The sequence below is a fragment of the Seriola lalandi genome, unplaced genomic scaffold (assembly GCF_002814215.2).
Source record: "Seriola lalandi dorsalis isolate HSWRI2012SDOR001 ecotype SW California unplaced genomic scaffold, Sedor1 jcf7180002054285, whole genome shotgun sequence".
Classification (NCBI taxonomy): domain Eukaryota; kingdom Metazoa; phylum Chordata; class Actinopteri; order Carangiformes; family Carangidae; genus Seriola; species Seriola lalandi.
The window spans coordinates 185,277-205,764 of NW_019524838.1; the positions used below are offsets into that span (position 1 = coordinate 185,277).

The following is a 20,488-nucleotide window of genomic DNA, read 5'->3' on the forward strand; positions in this document are numbered from 1 at the left end:
ACATTTTAAACTTAATTTCCAAAACATGACAAAGTGTTTCTGAGTAACTTGTGTCACATCAAGTGAAACCACACTTATATTTCAAAGATATTAATAAACAAACAGGACATCATGTTGCACATTACAGCAATAGCATCACAATGAAATATTATAATCTCGTTTGGATCACATAAGGGCCCCAGCAAACCGTTATATTCGTATTCATTAATCTATGAAAGATAATTTTATTAAAACCAAAGATAATACATAAAATGAAGAAATTAGAAACCAGTTGTATTTTTGTGTCATGTGACTTTGTGTGTGCCCTTCAATCTTGAAGTTAATTTTGTTTTTCTTCATTCTCCAAATGAGACTTGTTAACAATGTACTTACTCATCCCAGAAAAGGACTAAACGTGTCGTCATTGTATTACAATGAGGATGTTCAAATGTTCATCCTGCACAATAACACCTTCTCTGTTCTGCTGTGAGACAGTAGCTTATGATTTAATAATTATAAATGCTGAGAGGCCCAACATGTCCACCAGTGAACCTCTCTGCCTGGAGGCAAAGGATCGCATTTTTTTCCAGAAAATGAGGTAATTGTGTTTTGGTGCGGCGCTGTTATAACATAATTAAATTTTCTCCTTTATTGCCTGGGAGAGCCTTCAAGGGCTGCAGTGTTGAATTTCTGCCGACAAAGGGGAATGAAGTGTTAATTTCTGCTTACAAGAACAAAATCTCCTGCTTCTGATCTAGTTATGGTTGATTGGCTGTTGTCTGCAGACGTTCCTTAAAGGAAAATCAAGCAGACAGCATATCAGGATCATTTCTCTTCCCTGAAACTAATGCTACTCTAATACACCAAGGGAGAGGCATGTTAGGTCTAGCAGGAAACTCTAGATCACTATAACACCTCATTTCATTCCCTCTACCAAGAGAGTGCACAATCTATACAGGCCTTAGGAATTATTTTACACTGTCTAAGCAAAACATAGTCAAAAATCTACATTATAGAGACAAGATGAGAAGATAATTTGCTTATGTTCTGCTGTGTTTGGTTGTTTTTGTGTCAGTTAACACCCTTCCTTCCTTAGATCCCAGCAGACTATCTCCCCTGTCTATTCCCTGGACTGCTGCTTAGGTCCACATCATGATCTATGGCCTCTTATCTTATTAATGCATGGTATAAGTGAACCACTAGGCCAATATGACATCTTCAACAGCAGCACTAAGAAACCATTCTATGTTAAGAGCTCATCTTAAAACTCTCAAGGTGGGCCCTTACTGTGAGACGTGTCTCAACCATTATCCAGCTCAGAGATGATGTCTTCAACTGCACTTTTTGATTATTCTATTTTTTTCATATATTTTTCATGTGTGAAAGCACCTTTACAAACCAGCCACATGTGCTTCATGGACCAAATGTTGTTTTCATACACAGACAGTTTTTAAAAAAAAAAATATTTAGCCTACATTTTTATATATCTGTAAAGAGTCTGGGAAAGGAACTCCAGAGTCTAGAAATGAATACAGTCATTTCATATCGTGGTTGCTAATCTCTTAAAGCTATTGCCAGTACCATCAAAATATTTCACACTACAACACAACATGCAAATATAATGTGAATGGAATTTGAAGTTGTTGTTGGAGCTGTTTGTAGAAAAATGGAACAACTCTGCCACCCAATGGACCAGTGCGTGATGACAAGCAGTGTGGGGCCAAACGAAGAAAAGTTGCTTCAAACTTCCACTGTTAACACATAGGTTACGGGTTAACAGTAAGATCCGATCATTCATTAAATTTTCACATTCATTTTATCTGATGACTATAACTGTGATAGATAGATAGATAGATAGATAGATAGATAGATAGATAGATAGATCGATCGATAGATCGATCGATCGATAGATCGATAGATAGATAGATAGATAGATAGATAGATAGATAGATAGATAGATAGATAGATAGATAGATTATTTCTAGTTACTAAACACACAGAACGAACAGAAGGATATAGAGAATAGTTTGAGTCCTGGACACGCAACCTTGTAAACTGAAACAGGCCATAAATAAATCAGAAGTGATGGACCTGGTAGAAATGTCATATTACAAGTGCAGGCCTTCATCCACGCACAGTGCGTCCACATCTTCAGATCAGTTCCCCGCCCCTATCTCAGGTCAGTTTAATGAGTGGACTGCTTTGCTAGATCTAACAGGAAACCCGGATCTACTTCACGCGGCTGTAGTGGGAAAGGGGGAGGGACCGATGTGTGATCCTGCCTCAAACTCTTGCCATGGCTGCAGCGGTGTGGACTGATCGAGGACGGAGGGCTGTGACTGTTGTGGGGACAGTGACAAGATCCAGATCCAGTCACGCCGCTTTAAAATCCCAGTATGACGCGCTGGTCATCGGAGGAGGTGAGATGTGTGGATTGTTGGGAGAGAAAGTGCAGAAAACACAGCAGCTGCGACGTATGCCACGCCACATTTTGCAAAATTAATGCAACGGTTCAGCAAAGTTTGCAGACGCAATTACTAAGAGTTTCTCTCTCACTTCTTAAACCTCCTTAATCCATTTTAGAAAAGTGATTTGTCTCTGTCTGCAAGTTCCCAGTTTGATCTGAATGGTTCAACTTTGGACTCATTCAAATTGACTATGAAAAAATATTATTGAAACTTACATTTGAACAAATGTCAGGAAAAAGCTTGATTGCAGAACTTTTGGTCGTTTGTATGGGGATTTAACATTTTAAAGAAAACTGTGTAACATATTTTATATTTCATTGCAGGACACAATGGACTGGTGGCAGTGAGTTCATGCAGTTGTTTCCCAACACTTACAGTATGCCATAACACATTCTGTGGATCAGCAGCAGGTTAAAGGTGTGTGTGTGTGTGTGTGTGTGTGTGTGTGTGTGTGTGTGTGTGTGTGTGTGTGTGTGTGTAGGCTGCCTATCTTCAGAAGGGAGGACTGAAAACAGCAGTGTTGGAGCGCAGACATGTGCTGGGAGGAGCAGCTGTCTCGGAGGAGATCTTCCCTGGTAGGGTGGTGTCAACCTAGGTCATAAAGGGTCAGTCCACCCAAATTTAACAATGGGGAAAAAAAACAACCAAACTAATAACAAACTTTTCTTAGTATAATTTTGATATAGATACAGGAAACAAGTTCAAACTCACAAAAAGCCAATTTGAAAAACTGTTGACAGTGTGTTCTGTCAGAGTAACAGAGGGACTGAAATGCACACAAAACCTCCAAAGCTATCTGCATGTCCTGATACCCCTAGAGCTAAGTGAAGAAACATGGTTTTCTGTTATTTGGGTGAACTGACCCATTAATGGTGGAATAGGTTTGATTTTGTATATACACGGCAAGCAAATCCGTGTGGGTAATACACTGTTTAGTCATTTAAAATTTTCCACGTTCATAGCTTCATACACTGTTGTTCACTTCATATAAGTTTTATAACACTCTTGTCTGCAGGTTTCCATTTTTCCAGGTGCTCCTATTTGCTCAGTTTGTTACGACCTCACATATACGCAGACCTGGAGCTCAAGGTAAATAGGGATAGTATGCAAAAAAAAAAACTGGTACAAATGTATTAATTTAGCTGATTTTAGAAAGGCTTAAACTAATAGGCCTTGTTTGCAACTGTTCACTATTTTATTGCTTTTTTCTCTGTGTATTTGTATTCAGAAACATGGGCTGAAGGTGTATATGAGAGACCCTCATGCTTTCACCCCAATGCTGGAGGAGGGGGTGAAAGGTGCTCCACCCAGGTCTCTCACCCTGGGCTCAGATCTGGCTATGAACCAGAGGGAGATCGGCAAGTTCTCACAGAAGGATGCGAAGGTGAGATAAACATTATATGATAGCCACAGCAAATGGTTGGCTGTAATATGCATGAGTGCATTTTACACTCCAGTGCATATGTGTCTAAACTCTTGTCACAGTAGTGTGAACTGAAAAAGCTCTTCACTGTCTCTTGACCATTATTTCTCCACCAGTATAAAGTTATTCTGCCATTTTTCTCAAACAACACCCACCTCTACTCTCACCCGCCTCTTCATGCATTCTTTCACTTGTACCCAGGCATTTCCAGATTTTGTTGCACACCTTGAGAAGCTAGCAGGAGCTATCCACCCTCTCTTGGATGCTCCTCCTGTTGACATTCCAGGCATCACTGCTGGATCACTCAGGAAGAGGCTGGGTGCAGCCAAAACACTGATGCCTATTGTCAAATGTGGTGCGTAGGTGGATTCATGGTTGAGAAATAAGCTTTTATATTTCTGATATCTAAATAACAAATTATTTACATATACTCATAATGCCTTCTATAGTAGCTGAGTCACAATGAGATATGTTATGTTTTTGAATTTAAAGGTCTGAAACTGGGCAGAAACATTCCAGAATTCTATGAGATTATAACTGCGCCAATAATGAAGGTTGTTACAGCTTACACAAAGTTTGGTGTTAAATGCTGTTTTCTATTTGCTGCATCATGACTAACTCTTGTTGGTGACCTAGATTCTCAATCGGTGGTTTGAGTCGGAGCCACTGAGAGCAACACTGGCAACTGATGCTGTGATAGGAGCCATGACCAGCCCAAGTAATCCTGGTAGTGGGTGAGACACGTTTCAGGGCATCCTGCAGCACAAAAAATACTCATAACTACAGATACAATTACAGAGAATTAAACAATGATGTCTAACAAATACTGATTTTATGGTCTTGCCTTGAAGTTATGTGCTCTTACACCATGTGATGGGAGAGTTGGAGAAGGAGAAAGGAGCGTGGGGGTATGTGGAGGGAGGCATGGGAGGCGTGTCTCAGGCTATTGCTAGCGCTGCTCAGTCCTACGGTGTAGACATTTTCACTGAGAAGGTAGCGTGTCTTGATTAATTATATTGACTTGTTGCTGTCTATTTTGGATTAATGGAAATTATATTCCAAACTCTGTTTATGCATATCCTTGTGTCCTTGGCAGGATGTACTACAAGTCCTGGTTGGTTCAAATGGTGCTGCCAAGGGAGTGGTGCTAAAGGATGGCACAGAGATCCACAGTAAAGTTGTTTTATCAAATGCTACCCCATATGTCACCTTCAAAAACCTCACGCCACAGGTAACAGAGAAATATAAACACCTCAGGTAATCATGGCACCAGACAGTATGGTTTATTCTGGCCTTTCTGTTTTCATTGTAGGCTGCGCTCGCTCCAGAGTTCATCAAAGCCGTAGACCAGATAGACTACACATCACCTGTCACCAAGATCAATGGTAAACCTGTTCTGTTGCACTAATCACAAATCCTAGCTGTCTTTTATTCAAAATAGTATGTTACCACTCCAGCCTTGGAGCGTGATAATGTTTAGTGTCACAGTAAAAAATCAAAATAAGCACAATTTAAAAGAAACTTCCTCTTAAAGCTACTGGATGTGGGGCTCATAGTCTTATTTCTGCACAAGTGCTGTTTCTCCAGCCAAATGTTTCACATTTAGGTGAAACACGGCATCTTTTAGTCATTCGGTGTGTATATGTGCTGAATCACTACTTACACTTTGAAAGCTGTGAAGGTGTAAGGCAATGGAGACTTGCCAATAAGGCACAAACACATGTAGTGATTCAGGAGGGATCAGCCCTTAATCCTCCACTATTGACTGTTGCATATTATGGTACTTAAAACACAAGTTTCACAGTTTGGGGTACTATAAAACTGTGTAAAGCACACACAACACACAGATGTTTAGAGTTCTTCAGGTTCCTGTGTGGTGCTATCTGTAGCTCTGGCTTGTTAATTACAGTAGAGCCTGAGCTGCAGGGCTTTATTACACAGGAAGTCCTTACTCTCAACTGATCCTTTGCAGTGCATTGCCTCTTAAACTTAATGACAGTCTAGTCTGTTTTGTAGAAAATTATTTTAAGTCTTAGCTTTAAGGTGAATGAATTGAGCTCAAACTAGAATTCAAATATTAACTTCAACTTAAGCACACACTTTGCTACACCAGAATAGAAATGTATGTAGTGATAGATAGTCTTAGAGCAAACACTGACTCCATGTCATTTTCTCTGTTGCTTTTACAGTGGCAGTGGACAAGCTACCAAACTTCCTAGCATCTCCCACACCAGATGATAAACCTGGACCCCACCATCAGTGCTCCATTCATCTCAACTGTGAAAATGTAGAGGTACTGGAGACCGCATACAAAGACGCCATGAATGGACGTCCCTCAGTAAGGTACATATATCTTCACACTCCTACATAAGCGGGCACTTAAACACATTTAATTTGCTCTACTTGATACATGACTGAACACATACCATACATGCAAGAGATACAACAAGAGGTAATGAGTTTTAGTTTCAAGTCCTACACTATACATAAGAGCTAGTCATGCATTTCTTACTATAGAGAATACAGGGCAAAGTGTTAGGTGTTTATTAGTATAGATTAGAGATTAACCTTGCAGCTGTAAAACCTAGTGCCTATCGCACCGCAACTTAAGTGCTTCTTTATAATGTAATTTTTTAAAAACTATAACATTATGTGCCTTGCAGTAGATATTTTCTCCACACATTTATGTCAACATATCTCTGCATCAGACTTGGCTAAGGTGTTTACATATCCTTATCTTGTAACTAACACTTAGCCTTGAATTAATGTTTTATCCCCAAAACATAAGGTCTTCCAAGTATCTGTATATCATTTAATAAAGTTTGTTTGCTGGAAGACTGCTGACCACGTGATGCCCGACATCACAATCTTGAATATTCAACAGTTTTTTTCTTGATTTTCAAAATCTCACTCACTCTTTCACTTGCCACCATCTTGATTCATCATGCTTCTCTGCTCCTGTAGACCAATGCTGGAGATGACCATCCCCTCTGTGTTGGATCCTACTCTGGCTCCCCCTGGCTGCCACGTTGTGTCACTATTCACCCAGTTCACCCCCTACCACATAGAAGGCAGGGCGTGGACTGACCAGGACAGAGAGGCCTTCGCAGACACTGGTTAGACATACAAAATCATCCAGGACTTCTTATAGCACAAAGTGTTACAAAAATGCACATTGCTACTACATTTATTACTCAGGCACAAAAGTTCTAGTGTGCTGCGCTTAAAGCTGATCTAAAACTGAAACATGTTTTTTTAATTATATGACGGCAAAATAAGTTAAAGACAGAAACGTACTTACAAATCTGTCGTTTTTAAATGTTTAATGGTTAAATTTAGGAAGCATTTTTTTCTGGGAATTTTTTTTTAAGGGAATGACACTTCTTTAAATGTATGCTGATCAATGATTTCTGTGATAAAGCATGAGTCTGTGTGTCTCTTTAGCATTTGACTGGGTGGAGCAATATGCCCCTGGGTTTAAGAAGTCGGTTGTGGGAAGGGACATCCTAGCTCCGCCTGACCTGGAGAGGATCTTTGGGCTCACTGGAGGGGTACACACAATACACTGTATACATTGTAAAACTGAGCAGCAATTTGAATGTTGATACACAGCTTATTTGCTTAACACAATCAACTGTTCACTGGATGAGGAAGTAGTTTGCATCCTCTGTAGCACTCTATCGTTCACTATCCACTCAGGTACAGATGTGTTGTATAAGCAGTTAATGGTTCCAGACAGCTTTATCATAACCCATGAGTCAGAATCAAAGTTCACATCAACTGTGTAAAATGACATTAACTTACAGAATACATGGGCAGTGGCAGGTTCTCTTTCTATTATATCAAGAAACAAAAAGAAAAGTTAACAATTTGGTCTCTTCTTTACAGAATATCTTTCACGGATCAATGTCGCTGGACCAGCTCTACCTAGCACGACCTTTGCCCTTCCTGTCAGACTACCGTTCGCCAGTTAAAGGGCTATATCTGTGCGGCAGCGGCTGTCATCCAGGTTTGCTCTTAATGTTCAACCCTCAGATTAGTACTTATTTGCAAATGTGGCTGTCTGTTGTGCGTAGTGTAGTATACGTGCAATCATTAATGTTATGTTGTGTGGTGTTTGAAGAGCACAGTTTATGAACCTTTGATCCTTTGGATGAAATACTATCCTCACTGCTGACAATAAAGAAACAAATTAACTTGGTGATGGCTGAGTAAGCTGTTTCTGATTTTCTTACATAGAATAAGCACACAGAACAAGATTGACTAATTCTTGAACATTTTGTATGTTCAATGTTTCTCTAGGCGGTGGTGTGATGGGTTCACCTGGCTGGAACGCAGCGCTCACTGTCATGGCTGACCTGAAACGCCACTGAAACATCAGACAGCATCAGTGTGTGGTCAGCTCAACAAGGTTCAGCCTCTCTTTTGTTTGATTCGTATGAATGTGACTAGTTTGAGCAATACATTTCTACACTCACTTCATCTAACTATTTGATGAGTCGTCCCTCCACCATATTATGTTGTGCATTGTGTTTGTAAGAGAAAAAGGGGATTAATGTTTGATTTAATGATACACCTGACATGGGATGAAAGAGACAGGGAGAGGCTCAATAAAACAGGATTTCAAGCTCAGTAAATTGGATGCTGGATATCACTCTTGATATTAAACATTAGTGCAATATTGCCACACAAAATCCTGGTGTGACGACACTCGTGAAATCATCTATAATTGAGCCAACAGAAAATCATGAAAACGGAACCAACACAACATTAATGTTGAAGTCAAATGCAATTTTAGAATTACTGATATTTGACTTTATCAAATGAATTAAAACTGAGGTGTAATCATGGAAATGACAATGGAACTTTTTACAACTTTGTATGAATAAATTCAAATGAATTCAAGCAAATGTGTGTCACTTTCATTAAACTATGCAGAATTTTTACTGGTGTACTTTATGCTGCGTTCATTCAACTGGGATTGACGTGTCATTTTAGTATATCAGGGTAGAAATCTAATAGATTTTTTCATAGAAGACATTATGACTTGTCTTTGTAGGAAACATAGGAGTTAGTAATAACATTAACCATGGCTTTGTTCTATTCAAGTATACCAGTAAGTACCATGACCCACATAGGGTTATGTGGAGGGGGGCATAGGAGGCATGTAACAACACTTATCAGTGTTAGAATTAAATTAATGTTAGATGACTATTTCAAGGAATGTGGCCTAATGGGTCTTATACTTTCTTCAAAGTTAAATACTCTTACAGGAAACCATAAGTATAATTTTTTTCTGATGATAGCGTTAGTCCAAGGACCAATATATTAGTCAATATTGACCAATAGCAAAATTGTTTCCCCCCTGGGCATTTATCTATATATCTATACACCTGTTGATCTAGAATGACAATAAAGACTCTGCAAACCAAAAGCACCCTAAAAATGACCTTAAACATTCTTAACTCGAGGTTAATTTACTAGATTTATTCCAGAGCCTTTAACATGAGATCTGTCTGAAAGCTCTAGAAGACACCTAGTAAGTGAACCTTGAGTTAATAATTTTTTCTTCAACCCCTACACACAAATTTATAGGTCTATATACTTGCATTTTTTTCACTTGTGACAGTAAGTTATACAAAATATCTTATTATAATTATAGAATATATGTAAGTGGAATTAAATAAATCATCATCACACTCAATATTATAATTCTTAATTATTGATCAGAGCACTATACATTTATATACTGTATAATACACGTCATCCTTTGTTGGTACCAGTCCCTATGAAACCGTTCAATAATCGATTATGGTGTCCTGTGCCTTTAAGACGCTGCTCAGGGTGGACCCGGCGTCAATGCTTGACGCTCAGGAAGTGGACTAAACCACCAAAGATTCCCGCAGATTCGATAGCGATTGTCCCGATTGTAACAAACGTGTCCAGACTGACCCAAACATTTGTTTAAATCGTTTTTTGTGGGATACTTGAGACGATAATGCTGGATGGTTGCGCTCATGAAATTCACCAGAGATATATGCAGGCTCTTGGGACTCGGGAGCGGTAAGAAACGTCCCACTTTTCAAAACTTTATAAACTCATTCTCAACTTAAATCGATCACTTAAGTGTTAGTAAACCGCGTGAGACAATAAAAGTGTAGATAGTATTTAACACTTGGTCTATTAAACTGTAAATTTGTGATAGTAGTTCGCAGATGTCTTTGTCGTTGAGTTCAAATTCAGTCCTTGGTAAAACAATGAAAGTTCCCCTCTTGCCAGTTACACCCTGGCTTGCACCACTTCCAAGTTTGCGCAGTTGGTGCCATAAAGTTGTTGTAATCTCGTATTTATTAAAACGCACGCATTCATAAGGCGAGTAATAACACAACTAACAAGTGTAATTATGACTTGTTTAGCAGGGGATTTGCATAAAAGACCAAAACTAAAGGGGATTGTAAGTACTTTCTCTGGTACATGTTGGTATGGTAACAATGCCTCAAATAGGTGGCAAAAGCCCCTTAGCCCAGAACACGGTACGTGGTATATCTAGAATTATATGAGCATCAAATTGTGTATTTTTTAATGCCCATTGTCATTGCCCAGACATTGTTCCTCTTCTTGATTCTCCGTGTGTGTTTAGTTTCCTAATAATACTTACAGCAGGCTAGTTTACTGACTTAACGTCAAAACCACATCAGAGGCAGCAGAGCATCCTAGAAAGCCTCTTTCAGCACCTTGTTAAAGATGATATCATACCTAATCTATAAAATGTATTTTTGAATCTGTTGCTTCTTTAAATATGACGTTTTCGGGTTATTATTAGTCAATAATGGGGTCAGACTAACTTACATCAGAGATAAGACTGATTACATTTCTTGTTTTTTTCTTCTTTGAGATGAAGACCTGTCATTTCACAAGTTGTCCTTGCCATGCTAACTTTGTAAACACTCAACTCTGTCCACAACAGTTGTGCCTTGCAGCCATGGCCTTTGATGAAGAATGACTGATGATTTACTGAGCTTGTTACCATTTTAATTGCCGTGTAAACACTTGTGTTGTTAGTCACTTTTAGAAAATCACAGAAAATCACTAAAACCACTGACACATCAGGTTGTGATGATTGATTTAATGATAAGCTTATGTTTTCTCTCTTGCTCTCTTTGTCTCTCACTTGGTAATGCCTTGTTAAAGAACTAAAAAAAGAGCTGTGAAGCAGATTTTCTGGTTAAAGCTCCAGTCCATGATGATACACTATTATTTTTGCATTCCTGTGGAAAGAGCTCACCTTTCAGCTCAACACTAATTTAGGCAGTCTCCTCGAAGGGGAGAAACAGAGACTCTTTTGTTGCTTTTGTCCACAGATCTTGGACCATTTATTTGTTAGGATTTATTTGAAGAGATTTAGCAAAAGCCTGGTTGAGCTAATGGGATGGAGCTGTGCTTTAGGTGTGGGTGTTTTTTGACATCTGAGTAGTGAGCTGGACACAGACAGCTGAAATTCCTTCCACTTTCTATGTATGTACAGAGACACTAACTCTCTTTGATGGTAAAATGGTAAACTCTTAAACCAAAGCCAAGTAGACTCAGAGTGATAGATGCGAAAAAATGTAGTGGAATGTACATAGCTGATTTGGGCTAGGTTAAGTTAGGTAGTGACTTTTGTTGTTAGCACTGTCTAAAATGTTGACCAGATCGCAGTACCCTGGGAAATATAGAAATCGAGAGATAATGAGGATGTCTTCCTTTGCCCACAAGTGATGTAGTATGCAATATGTAAAAAAAACGCATTGCACAGTTGGAGAGTCGCAGCCACTGTCATCATTGCCTCACGAGTCACAACATGAGTCACAGACCAAGTTTGAATATGTCACTACTGAGGAAATCTTTGCTGAACAAATGGAAATATGACACCACATAGATTCCTGCATGGTCCAGTGATATGTTTCCTTTTGTGTTGCCATTAGTCTGCTGCCATTGGACCTAAATCAGCTACAGGGTTCTGGTTTGACCTGATCAATGCCGCCCCAACGCACACACACACACACACACACACACACAAACACACAAACACACAGGATCTGACATCCAGGGCAGTGTGTTGTTTTTCAGTCAAGTTTCTACGAAAAGATATGGCGTTTTCAAACAGCAGTGCCCAAGGCAGCTGTGTGTTGCATGTTAGGCCTGTGGCAGTGGAAAAGTTAGAGTAAACATCTCTCTCTCTCTCTCTCTCTCTCTCTCTGTCTCTCTCAAGACCAAAAAGAAAGAAAGACACAACCTGAATCAATCTCACTGAGCACTTTTCTGTACTGTGTGCATATTTATCTCATGTTGAGCTATCCAGGTTCTTATTACAAGACAGCATTACAGAATCCTTCCTGTCTCCACTTAGCTTTTTCTTATCAAAGGTCATACTGGTTTGACTTCAAAGTAAATTAGGAAGAAGAGAACATGTTTATTTACCACCCACACGAACAAGGGGTTTTTTTTTTTTTTTTTGGTTGTCAAGTTAGGACACTAGCATTGCGGCATACTTGTAGATGTGCAAATATTTAAGTATAGTTACTAATATCTTGTACAGGGCAACAATATTGCAAAGCACCATTATGTTATTATCAAGTCAAATTATGAACAATACTTTTTGTATCTTTTCGTCAGGGATATCCTCAGTATCATGGATACTTGACCTTTTATTCAGCCTGATGGCATGTTGAAGATTTGCATTGGATGTAGACGCAAAGAGAAGCGAGTCATCAGCTCAAATGATAATGCTGCCCATCTCATCTCATATTTCACAGGCATCAAGCATTATGCATTTTCACTGTGTAGAGAAATGTATAGAAATGTATTGAAATGTATGTGTTTAAGCTGTGTTGCACAGCTGAACAATAGATGGTGATCTTACCTTGCTACACATTACCATGTAATAGAATATAAGTAAAGACTTGCTGAGTGGACTTTTCCCTATACACTGAATCATTATAGGAACAAGAGTCATATTAAGAGATGATAGAAAATACTGAGAAAAATGAGGACAGCAGAAGACAGTGTAATCAGGTTCTTAGGAGCTGATGTGCTGTGTATTTCCCAATAGGTCCCGCTGTCCAGCAGCAGGAGGAGCAGATGGACTGTGGTGCTGCAACCCCTGACCCAAGTGATGATGCCACTTTGTTACAGGTAAACAAATAGTGTCACTGTGACAGTGGCAATGTCAGGACTGAAAGAGGGAAGGTACAACATGCAATGTTGAACTGTGTGTTTGTTTAGGATGCATTAAATGGAGAGGAGGATTTGAGTGAGGAGGAGAAGGTCAGACGGAAGGCCGAGCGACGCAAAGCCAAGAGGAAGGTGAGCACACAAATCCTTACACCCCTTAAAGATCCTTATTTGTTGCAATTTTTAATAAGTAAAGTCGATTGTACTACGTATGGCTGGTGATGTGTTAAGTACTGCATCTGTTTCAGCGCCGTCGAAAACGCAAGAAGCAGGAGCAGGTTAAGCAAAATGAGAGTGTTGAGCAGGTAACGGTCACATTACCGAAATGCATTTGCCTTTGGTGTGAATAGCCGGATAATTTAATGCTCTGACACATTAGGACGATGAAGACGAGGATGGAGGTGCAGAGTCTGAACTGGATGAAAGCGAGTCAGAAGCAGAGGTTGGTGCTGAAGAGGAGAAACAAAGAGTGCAAAAAGAGGAGAACAAGGAGGCAAAAACATCTGCCTCACAGAAAAGCGCTGCTACTCCAGTAGTGGCTACTTCAGGAATCAAAGGAAATCAGAAGAGCCAAGCCAGAACCACTGAAGAGGTACTGCAATACTATGCATGTACGACTCCTCTGTTGCTGTCATTTCTAGTCATTGGCCATTGGTGCTCAAAAGTAAAAGGTTTTAACTCCAACCAAATACTGTAGTAGAAAATATCACTGTTATATATCAACTTTAGTTTAAGTAAATTAATCAGTTGGTGTGCTATTTGTTTTAAATGAAAGCCTGTACTTTTGTAGGCCTGGAAGATACATGACTGAACACCAATGTCTGACTTTCTGTGTTCCACAGGAGCCTGAGTGGGATGTGAGCAGTGCCTTCTTTGCTAATGCTGCTAGCCATATCAAACCCAAAGGATCAAGTCGCAAGTCCAAAGAAAACAAGGAGAATGAGGCCAGGAGAGAGGTGAATGAAAGCTAATGGTTAATGTAAGATTAGTAGGTATAGCATTAGCTAGAGCTCCCATCACAAGTGTCCCCTGTTTTTATTGTGGCAGCAGTGTGTTTCTCCGGCAATTCCAAAGTCTCATCTGTGGAAAAGTGAACTTTGGCCCATGAAAGCTTTTATAATAGTTGTTGGAGTCTCTCTCTCTTTCTCCCTCTCTTTCTGTGTGTGTGTAAACATGTCTTTCTATGGTTGTGTGGACAAGCTTTGGTTTGATACCACCATTGTGAAGACATTTTGGTTGGTCCTCACAACTTCAAAGCCCTGTTAGGGTAAGGGTTGGGGTTGGGCATTTATTTCTGATGGTGCAGTTAGGGAAAAGGGCTAGGGAAAGCATTATATAAACCTGTGTCCTCATCACTTACATAAGGTGTGTGTGTGTGTGTGTGTGTGTGTGTGTGTGTGTGTGTGTTGACCTATTATATCTGAGCTGTAGAATGACACTCAGACCTTGGTCACTGGTGTCTTTAGGTAGGCTATTTAATTGCTTTAGTCGTTAAAATAAGTCTATATTTGCATCTGTCAATAACAAAACTAAGTAAATGCATAAACCTAAAATACTCATCCAGCTGCTAGAAATTTAGATATTGTTTCTGCCGTTAAAAAAAATCATACATGTCCATATGTATTCTTTTATCAGCAGTAAATGTATGTATGCATAGTCTATGCTATTGAGAATGATCAGAACTTAATGATCAAGTACATTTTCAGAGCTGTAAATATGAACGGAACAAAATCATATTTTTCTTACAGACAAATGGAACTGACACCATAATGAAGAAAAGCGCATCACTGACAGGTAAAGAATGATTTCTGAATAGCAAGTTAAATAAACAGCCATTTTGAGCATTGGAGGAAATTATTGATTACACGTTCCTTTGTACAACCATGTCAGAGTGCAGCACTGCATTCAGTTGAGCTCTCAGGCGACTGTTCGCCAGATAATTATTTACAAACATTTTTTACCTTTCTCACAGAAAAAGGGATAAAACTGGTGCAAGAGGGGCAGTATGCACAAGCAGTCACTATGTTTACAGAAGCCATCAAAATTGATCCAAAGGATAACAGGTATGTCACCTGTGGTCATTAATTGTTTAATAAATAGGAAGTACATACATGTTAGATACATGTAGCATAATCTTTTTGCAATTTTAATGTACGTCCTGTAGGTTCTTTGGGAATCGGTCCTATTGCTATTACTGCTTGGAACAGTACCCTCAGGCCCTGGCAGACGCTGAACGCTCCATTCAGCTGGCCCCAGACTGGCCAAAAGGACACTTCCGAAAGGGAAGTGCTCTCATGGGCATGAAGGTGGGTACATGCTACTGTGGTCTTGGGATATAACATGTAATCAAAAAAATATCTGCTGAATAGATTCATATTTAAGCTGTTGTGGTTAGATTAGCCTGTGCTAACTCATTTGTTTGTGTTGTAGCGGTACAGTGAGGCAGAGAAGGCTATGGAGCAGGTGCTGAAACTGGACAAAGACTGTGAGGAGGCTGTCACTGACCTCTTTAACTGTAAAGTGCTGCAGTTAATGGTAAATACACCTACAAAGTGGCAAAGCCTGTAAGATTTGGAGCTACTAATGTAAACACCCAAAACTTTCCTTTTCAGAAGCAACATTAAGTTAGTAAACTAGTAATCTTGATTTAAATTTTAGTTCCTTTGATTGTATTTTTATGACTGGTTATTAATTTTACTCTGTTCTTTCTTCAGGAGCTTGGGTTTGAAGAAATGCAAAGTGTCCATCTTCTGGAGAAATTTTCAACTGTGCAGGCAGTTCTGGCAGCTTGTTCTGATGCTGCCAGGGGTAAGACTACATGTACATATTTTATAAAAAGGGTCTGCAGTTTCTCTTTGTAATACTAAAGAGCAGTAATGTATAGTATAGGCTATATGCTGAAATCTTACAGCCATTTTCTGTATATGCTATTGATGTAATTCTTCTTGTTTTCCAGCTGGGAACCAAGATCCATCAGTTGTGCAACCAGGGTGGGTACAAACCGAAGCTAGGGGTCAGAAGGGTTAGAAGCCTCTGTTGTGGCTAAAATGTATTTTGTTCATCTCAGTTTTTGCTTCTGTCTTTATAGGTTGCCACACTTTAAGTGTGCTTTTGAGAAGTATTGACAATTTATGTTATTTTATTGCTTTTAGTCACATTCTGTCTCTTTCTCTTTCCCTCAGAAGCCCTTGCCCATCTCTGTGGGTAGGAAATGTGACGACTGAGCTAACTGAGAAACACCTGCGGGACCTTTTTAAAATGTATGACCCTAGTCTAGCAAAATATTTCATGTTAATGATAAAAATTAAATGCAGACCAGTAATTCAATAAGTTAACAGACATTTTGGCAAACACTGGTGGTATTAGCTCTTTGAACAGAAACATGGAAATCTAATATTGAACCAAGGTGGTTGTTGACTTTTCTGTTAAGTTGTTGCTTTCCATTGTAGGTATGGTGAGATAGAGAGTATCCGTGTGCTGCATGAGAGATTCTGTGCCTTTGTGAACTTCAAGAATGCAAACATGGCAGCACGTGCCATGGAGAAACTAAATGTATGTATTTGATTCCCCTCTTAATCTTGTGGCTGTTTTTAAAGAACATGTTTACAGACTTACAGCATGTATGTTTCCTCTTACAGGGTTATTGTATTGAGAACACACGTTTAGTGGTGCGTTATCCTGACCGTCGCACTCAAAGGGTCCTTCCCATTCCACTTAAGACCTGTCTCCCTGTCACACAGCAGGCAGGGGCAGCTGCTGGGTAAGAAGCAGTTCAGCCTCAGTGTAGGAACTCTGAGCCACTGAAATTATACAGTGAGGCTAACGTTATGATTGCTCCTATACTTAATGTGTTTTCCCTATATCTTTCTCTACTTATGTCACCTTCCTCTCTTCCCAGACCTCGACGACGTGGCCCAGTGAACGGAGACGAGTGTTACTTCTGGAGAACCACAGGCTGCCATTTTGGGGACAAATGTCGCTACAAACACATTCCTGATCAGAAAGGCAAGGACAGGAAGCCCTGGCAGCCTTGAACTCAGTTTACCCCTTTGCCTCAGTAATATGCAGGAAACTGGGATACACAGACTGAGCCAAAGGAGCCGGTACTTACAGGACCAGGTTCTCTGGGTTAAGAATATTAACTGTGGCAGAATGGACCAGCACTCAAGGGTGGAATAGTGACACATGTACCACAGAGGACTGGAAGCATGAAGGTTTTTATTTCAACCAAAGACTTTCCTGGATGAAATTGCTCAATAGTAAAACATTAACCAGAAGGGAGCAACAAAATCACCAGATGTAGTCTCAGTTTTGGATGAAAACCTTCATATTTGTAGCCCTTCATGGTACACAGGTGACCTATTCCTGCTTTAAGAGATACAACCTAACTTCACAGGCCTACAACAGAAGGAGGAAGTGAAACTGCCTGGGTTCACTACTGGGGGGAAGAAGTAATGGCACTGTCATTTAAAGAAGTGATGAAAGGTATCAGTATGGATTTTTCAGGCCAAGGTTCTTCAGTGATTATCCTGGGGACCTTCCTTCTTTAGAAATTCCATCGCAAAGCAGTGTTCCTCCCCATTTTTTAAGTACAGTAACTTTATCATTACTTTAATTGGCAGTTTGTGAACTTGATTTTTAACAGTTAAAGTTTATCCGTAGTTCACAACTGCTCACGTCAGTCTGTGGTTCATAGTGGGGCTTCATTTCCTACTTCTTGCTTCTGTTCAAATATCAGCACATTGTCCACTAGACCAAAGACATACTAAGAGACGTACCTGTCATTTCAGTACCTCCCCTATGCAGATGAGGTTTTTGTTTTAGCCAGTAAACTACAGAGACCCAGAGAGGTGCCTTTATAATGTTCTATGTAGCCTTAGTTAAGATGATCAAACTGAAATTGAGGGATTGCAGGATTGTATGTATTAATGCATGAATTAGGTGTATTAAATTAGGTATAAGGTATAGGTGAAAGATTTAACACACTCACTGCATGAGTTGAGACTCATTGTCGTTCATAACAATACTTGTAGGTTGTATAAGAAGCAATAGAAGCACCTGACAATATCATGCAATCCAGTAGAATAAGTGCTAGTGTTATGAAGATAATGTTTTTGGTGAGACTGTCTGAGATGAGTTGTTTTAACACTATCGCAATTTTAAGGCCAAAGTTTTTGGTTTTCTTGTATTAGATTGCATGAAGTGTCAGGTGTGACGTTCTTCTCTTCTCCCTGTTTAGTGGACTATAAGAAAGATAGTTGAGGCACTTATCTCTGTACCCCATGCAAAACACAGCTTTCATTCATTCATTTATCTCAGCATTAAAGTAGACAACAGTAAACATCACAATGCTTTACGTCTATCCAAAAGTTCCAACTTGATATTCAGTTCTTTGTCAGACACACACACCCACCAGCTCTGGCAGAAGTAGTCGGTTTTTGTAGGTTGATTATATCTATGACAGACATGACGACATCACTGATAAACTAGTATAAGACAGTGCCTTACAAATATTCATGCTCAATGGATTGTGTCACACACATATCCATGAATGTGTGTGTGCACATGACTAGCAGACCTTTTGAACCTTGACAAGCAGTGTTTTTGACCTAACGGCCTCCATTCCAGTATTTCAGTGAACCAAAGAATGCCTCATCTGATGGCTCTGCACTGAAAACAAACTAATTCTTTTGTGAGTTTCAACACTAGACAGTGCATTAAAACCTTTTGGCATGAATCTGTATCATCCACTAGACAACAATTAGTGCTACAACACCTGGATTAAGTCCACACTACATTAACTAGTAAACTATGCACAGCATAGCAAGAGTATTTATTATCTTATTTATACCTACGTTTTTTTCTTTCTTTTTTACCACATACTTTGAGGCTTGAGCTTTTTACAGTTGTGCTTTTACATTATGGCAGGTGAAATAAAAGGCCACTCCTCTGCTTATTTCTGACTTTAGAGGCAAATGTTACTAAAAAAAACATTTGGTGCAAATACTGTCACATGCTGCACTTCTGCTTTTCTTGTAATACTTTCTGTCTTGTGGCTACAACTTGTAAAAAAGGAATTGGACACCAAACCTTCAGACTGCACTTGCAGATTTAACTTGTTTCTTATTTGATTGGTGCTGTTAACTATGGTTGCACAATGTATTTAATTTTTCAGACTTGAAAAGTATTGGATATTACCATGGGATTTTAATCGCATTTTACATGTATTTCAATTTGGACAAAGGATATCCCTAGGTCTAATGTCATCTTAGTCTTTTACCCACTTTCAAACTATTTCAGGAAAATGCATTTTTATCTTGATGTACACACTGATAACCGGAGCACTGCAATCCTGTTAATCCCCCAAATATTTTGTATTGTCGCACTGCAAAAAAAGAGTATTTTATATTTAATAAACGAACCACCCATCCCATTTCTGAGTCTCTCCATGCATAATGGCACAAACTGAGTGTTAAATGTCTAATGTATGCAGTTATTCTACTAAAATGTCATAAACATAGGTATAGTTTTCCTGACCTCCACAAGGCGGCAGTGTTGCACTTGAAAAATTTTCACTGAAATATGTCAGCAACTTAACCAGCATATGCAATGACTTTTGGACCCCACTGTACATTTATCTTTTTTTGATCTTCAGAAATCAAGACATTGCTCTATATCATTCCTCATGCTCAAAACCTTGAAGAAGTAAATCAAAGCAGGCCAGGCCCTTTAGTGTGTGTGTGTGTGTGTGTGTGTGTGTGTGTGTGTGTGTGTGTGTGTGTGTGTGTGTGTGCGCGCGCGCCTCTCTCTGTGTCTGTTTGGTTTGGTGGTGGTGGTGGGGGGGTATGGTAACCCTGTCATCACTGGAAGCAGACACTTGTGTGGCCAGCATGAAAGTTGAATTAGGGAATCTGTAACCACCCAGACCAGTGGGAGATGGAGACATGACTTAACATTACTGAAGATGTGTGGGAAAAAGCAACCATTATGCCACAGATGACATTTTGAATAGAGAGAAACTGAGACCTGATGCCATCTGTGAGTGCATGTAAAGTCCATGCAAGTGGGAGATCGCTTGATGCTGAAAAATTAAAAGGGACACTTCACTGATTTTACACATGCAGTTTAGATTACTCATCAAAGTGAGTAAGAATCAGCCTGTGAAAACAATTGTATAAAGTCTATAAAGTTTAGAAAATAACCCTGATACTGGGTTTGTTAGGGTATATAATGCCAACACTACATTTTAACCCTATTTTATATAATTTTTACCTTATATTATTCCTTCAGGTTAAGGCAAAGATGGCCTTTGATGCTCAATCTACTGAGATCAACCTCTATCAACAGAAGTCCTGCAAACTTTATAGAATGTCCTCTATACAGTTTGTGCCTACATGCTACTGTA

General features: G+C 39.4%; 2 protein-coding genes across 4 annotated transcripts; both read left to right on the top strand.

Moving 5' to 3' along the window:
- Positions 1-2,241: 2,241 nt before the first annotated feature.
- On the top strand, positions 2,242-8,780 carry pyroxd2 (pyridine nucleotide-disulphide oxidoreductase domain 2). Its single transcript, XM_023405726.1, has 16 exons — positions 2,242-2,399; positions 2,771-2,790; positions 2,929-3,022; positions 3,463-3,536; positions 3,676-3,831; positions 4,072-4,225; positions 4,363-4,424; positions 4,507-4,604; positions 4,722-4,863; positions 4,967-5,101; positions 5,183-5,255; positions 6,060-6,213; positions 6,835-6,986; positions 7,315-7,421; positions 7,759-7,879; positions 8,173-8,780. Exons 1-16 carry the CDS (start codon positions 2,276-2,278, stop codon positions 8,241-8,243), a joined length of 1,737 nt encoding a protein of 578 aa, XP_023261494.1. The 5' UTR covers positions 2,242-2,275; the 3' UTR covers positions 8,244-8,780.
- A 963-nt stretch (positions 8,781-9,743) lies between these two features.
- Positions 9,744-19,516, top strand: LOC111654686 (uncharacterized). 3 transcript variants are annotated; one of them, XM_023405797.2, is made up of 16 exons: positions 9,744-9,933; positions 12,962-13,044; positions 13,135-13,215; positions 13,332-13,388; positions 13,463-13,675; positions 13,926-14,039; positions 14,832-14,877; positions 15,056-15,146; positions 15,248-15,389; positions 15,514-15,618; positions 15,798-15,891; positions 16,040-16,073; positions 16,266-16,343; positions 16,533-16,635; positions 16,722-16,843; positions 16,982-19,516. In XM_023405797.2, the coding sequence occupies exons 1-16, from the start codon at positions 9,876-9,878 to the stop codon at positions 17,115-17,117; spliced, it is 1,557 nt and encodes a 518-aa protein (XP_023261565.1). In that variant the 5' UTR covers positions 9,744-9,875; the 3' UTR covers positions 17,118-19,516. The 3 variants fall into 3 exon arrangements, with proteins under 3 accessions (XP_023261565.1, XP_087029969.1, XP_023261566.1); XM_087173843.1 differs by having other exon boundaries at positions 16,269-16,343; XM_023405798.2 differs by lacking the exon at positions 13,332-13,388.
- Positions 19,517-20,488: the final 972 nt, after the last annotated feature.

What these genes read in the sequence shown, in the direction of transcription:
- pyroxd2 (XM_023405726.1), top strand. Translation starts at nt 2,276, where the DNA reads ATGGCTGCAGCGGTGTGGACTGATCGAGGACGGAGGGCTGTGACTGTT. An exon ending in ACCTGTCACCAAGATCAATG is followed by an intron (nt 5,256 to 6,059) that starts GTAAACCTGTTC and finishes TTGCTTTTACAG; the next exon opens with TGGCAGTGGACAAGCTACCA. An exon ending in TCTTTGGGCTCACTGGAGGG is followed by an intron (nt 7,422 to 7,758) that starts GTACACACAATA and finishes TCTTCTTTACAG; the next exon opens with AATATCTTTCACGGATCAAT.
- LOC111654686 (XM_023405797.2), top strand. Translation starts at nt 9,876, where the DNA reads ATGGTTGCGCTCATGAAATTCACCAGAGATATATGCAGGCTCTTGGGA. An exon ending in GACGCAAAGCCAAGAGGAAG is followed by an intron (nt 13,216 to 13,331) that starts GTGAGCACACAA and finishes CATCTGTTTCAG; the next exon opens with CGCCGTCGAAAACGCAAGAA. An exon ending in GTGCCATGGAGAAACTAAAT is followed by an intron (nt 16,636 to 16,721) that starts GTATGTATTTGA and finishes TTCCTCTTACAG; the next exon opens with GGTTATTGTATTGAGAACAC.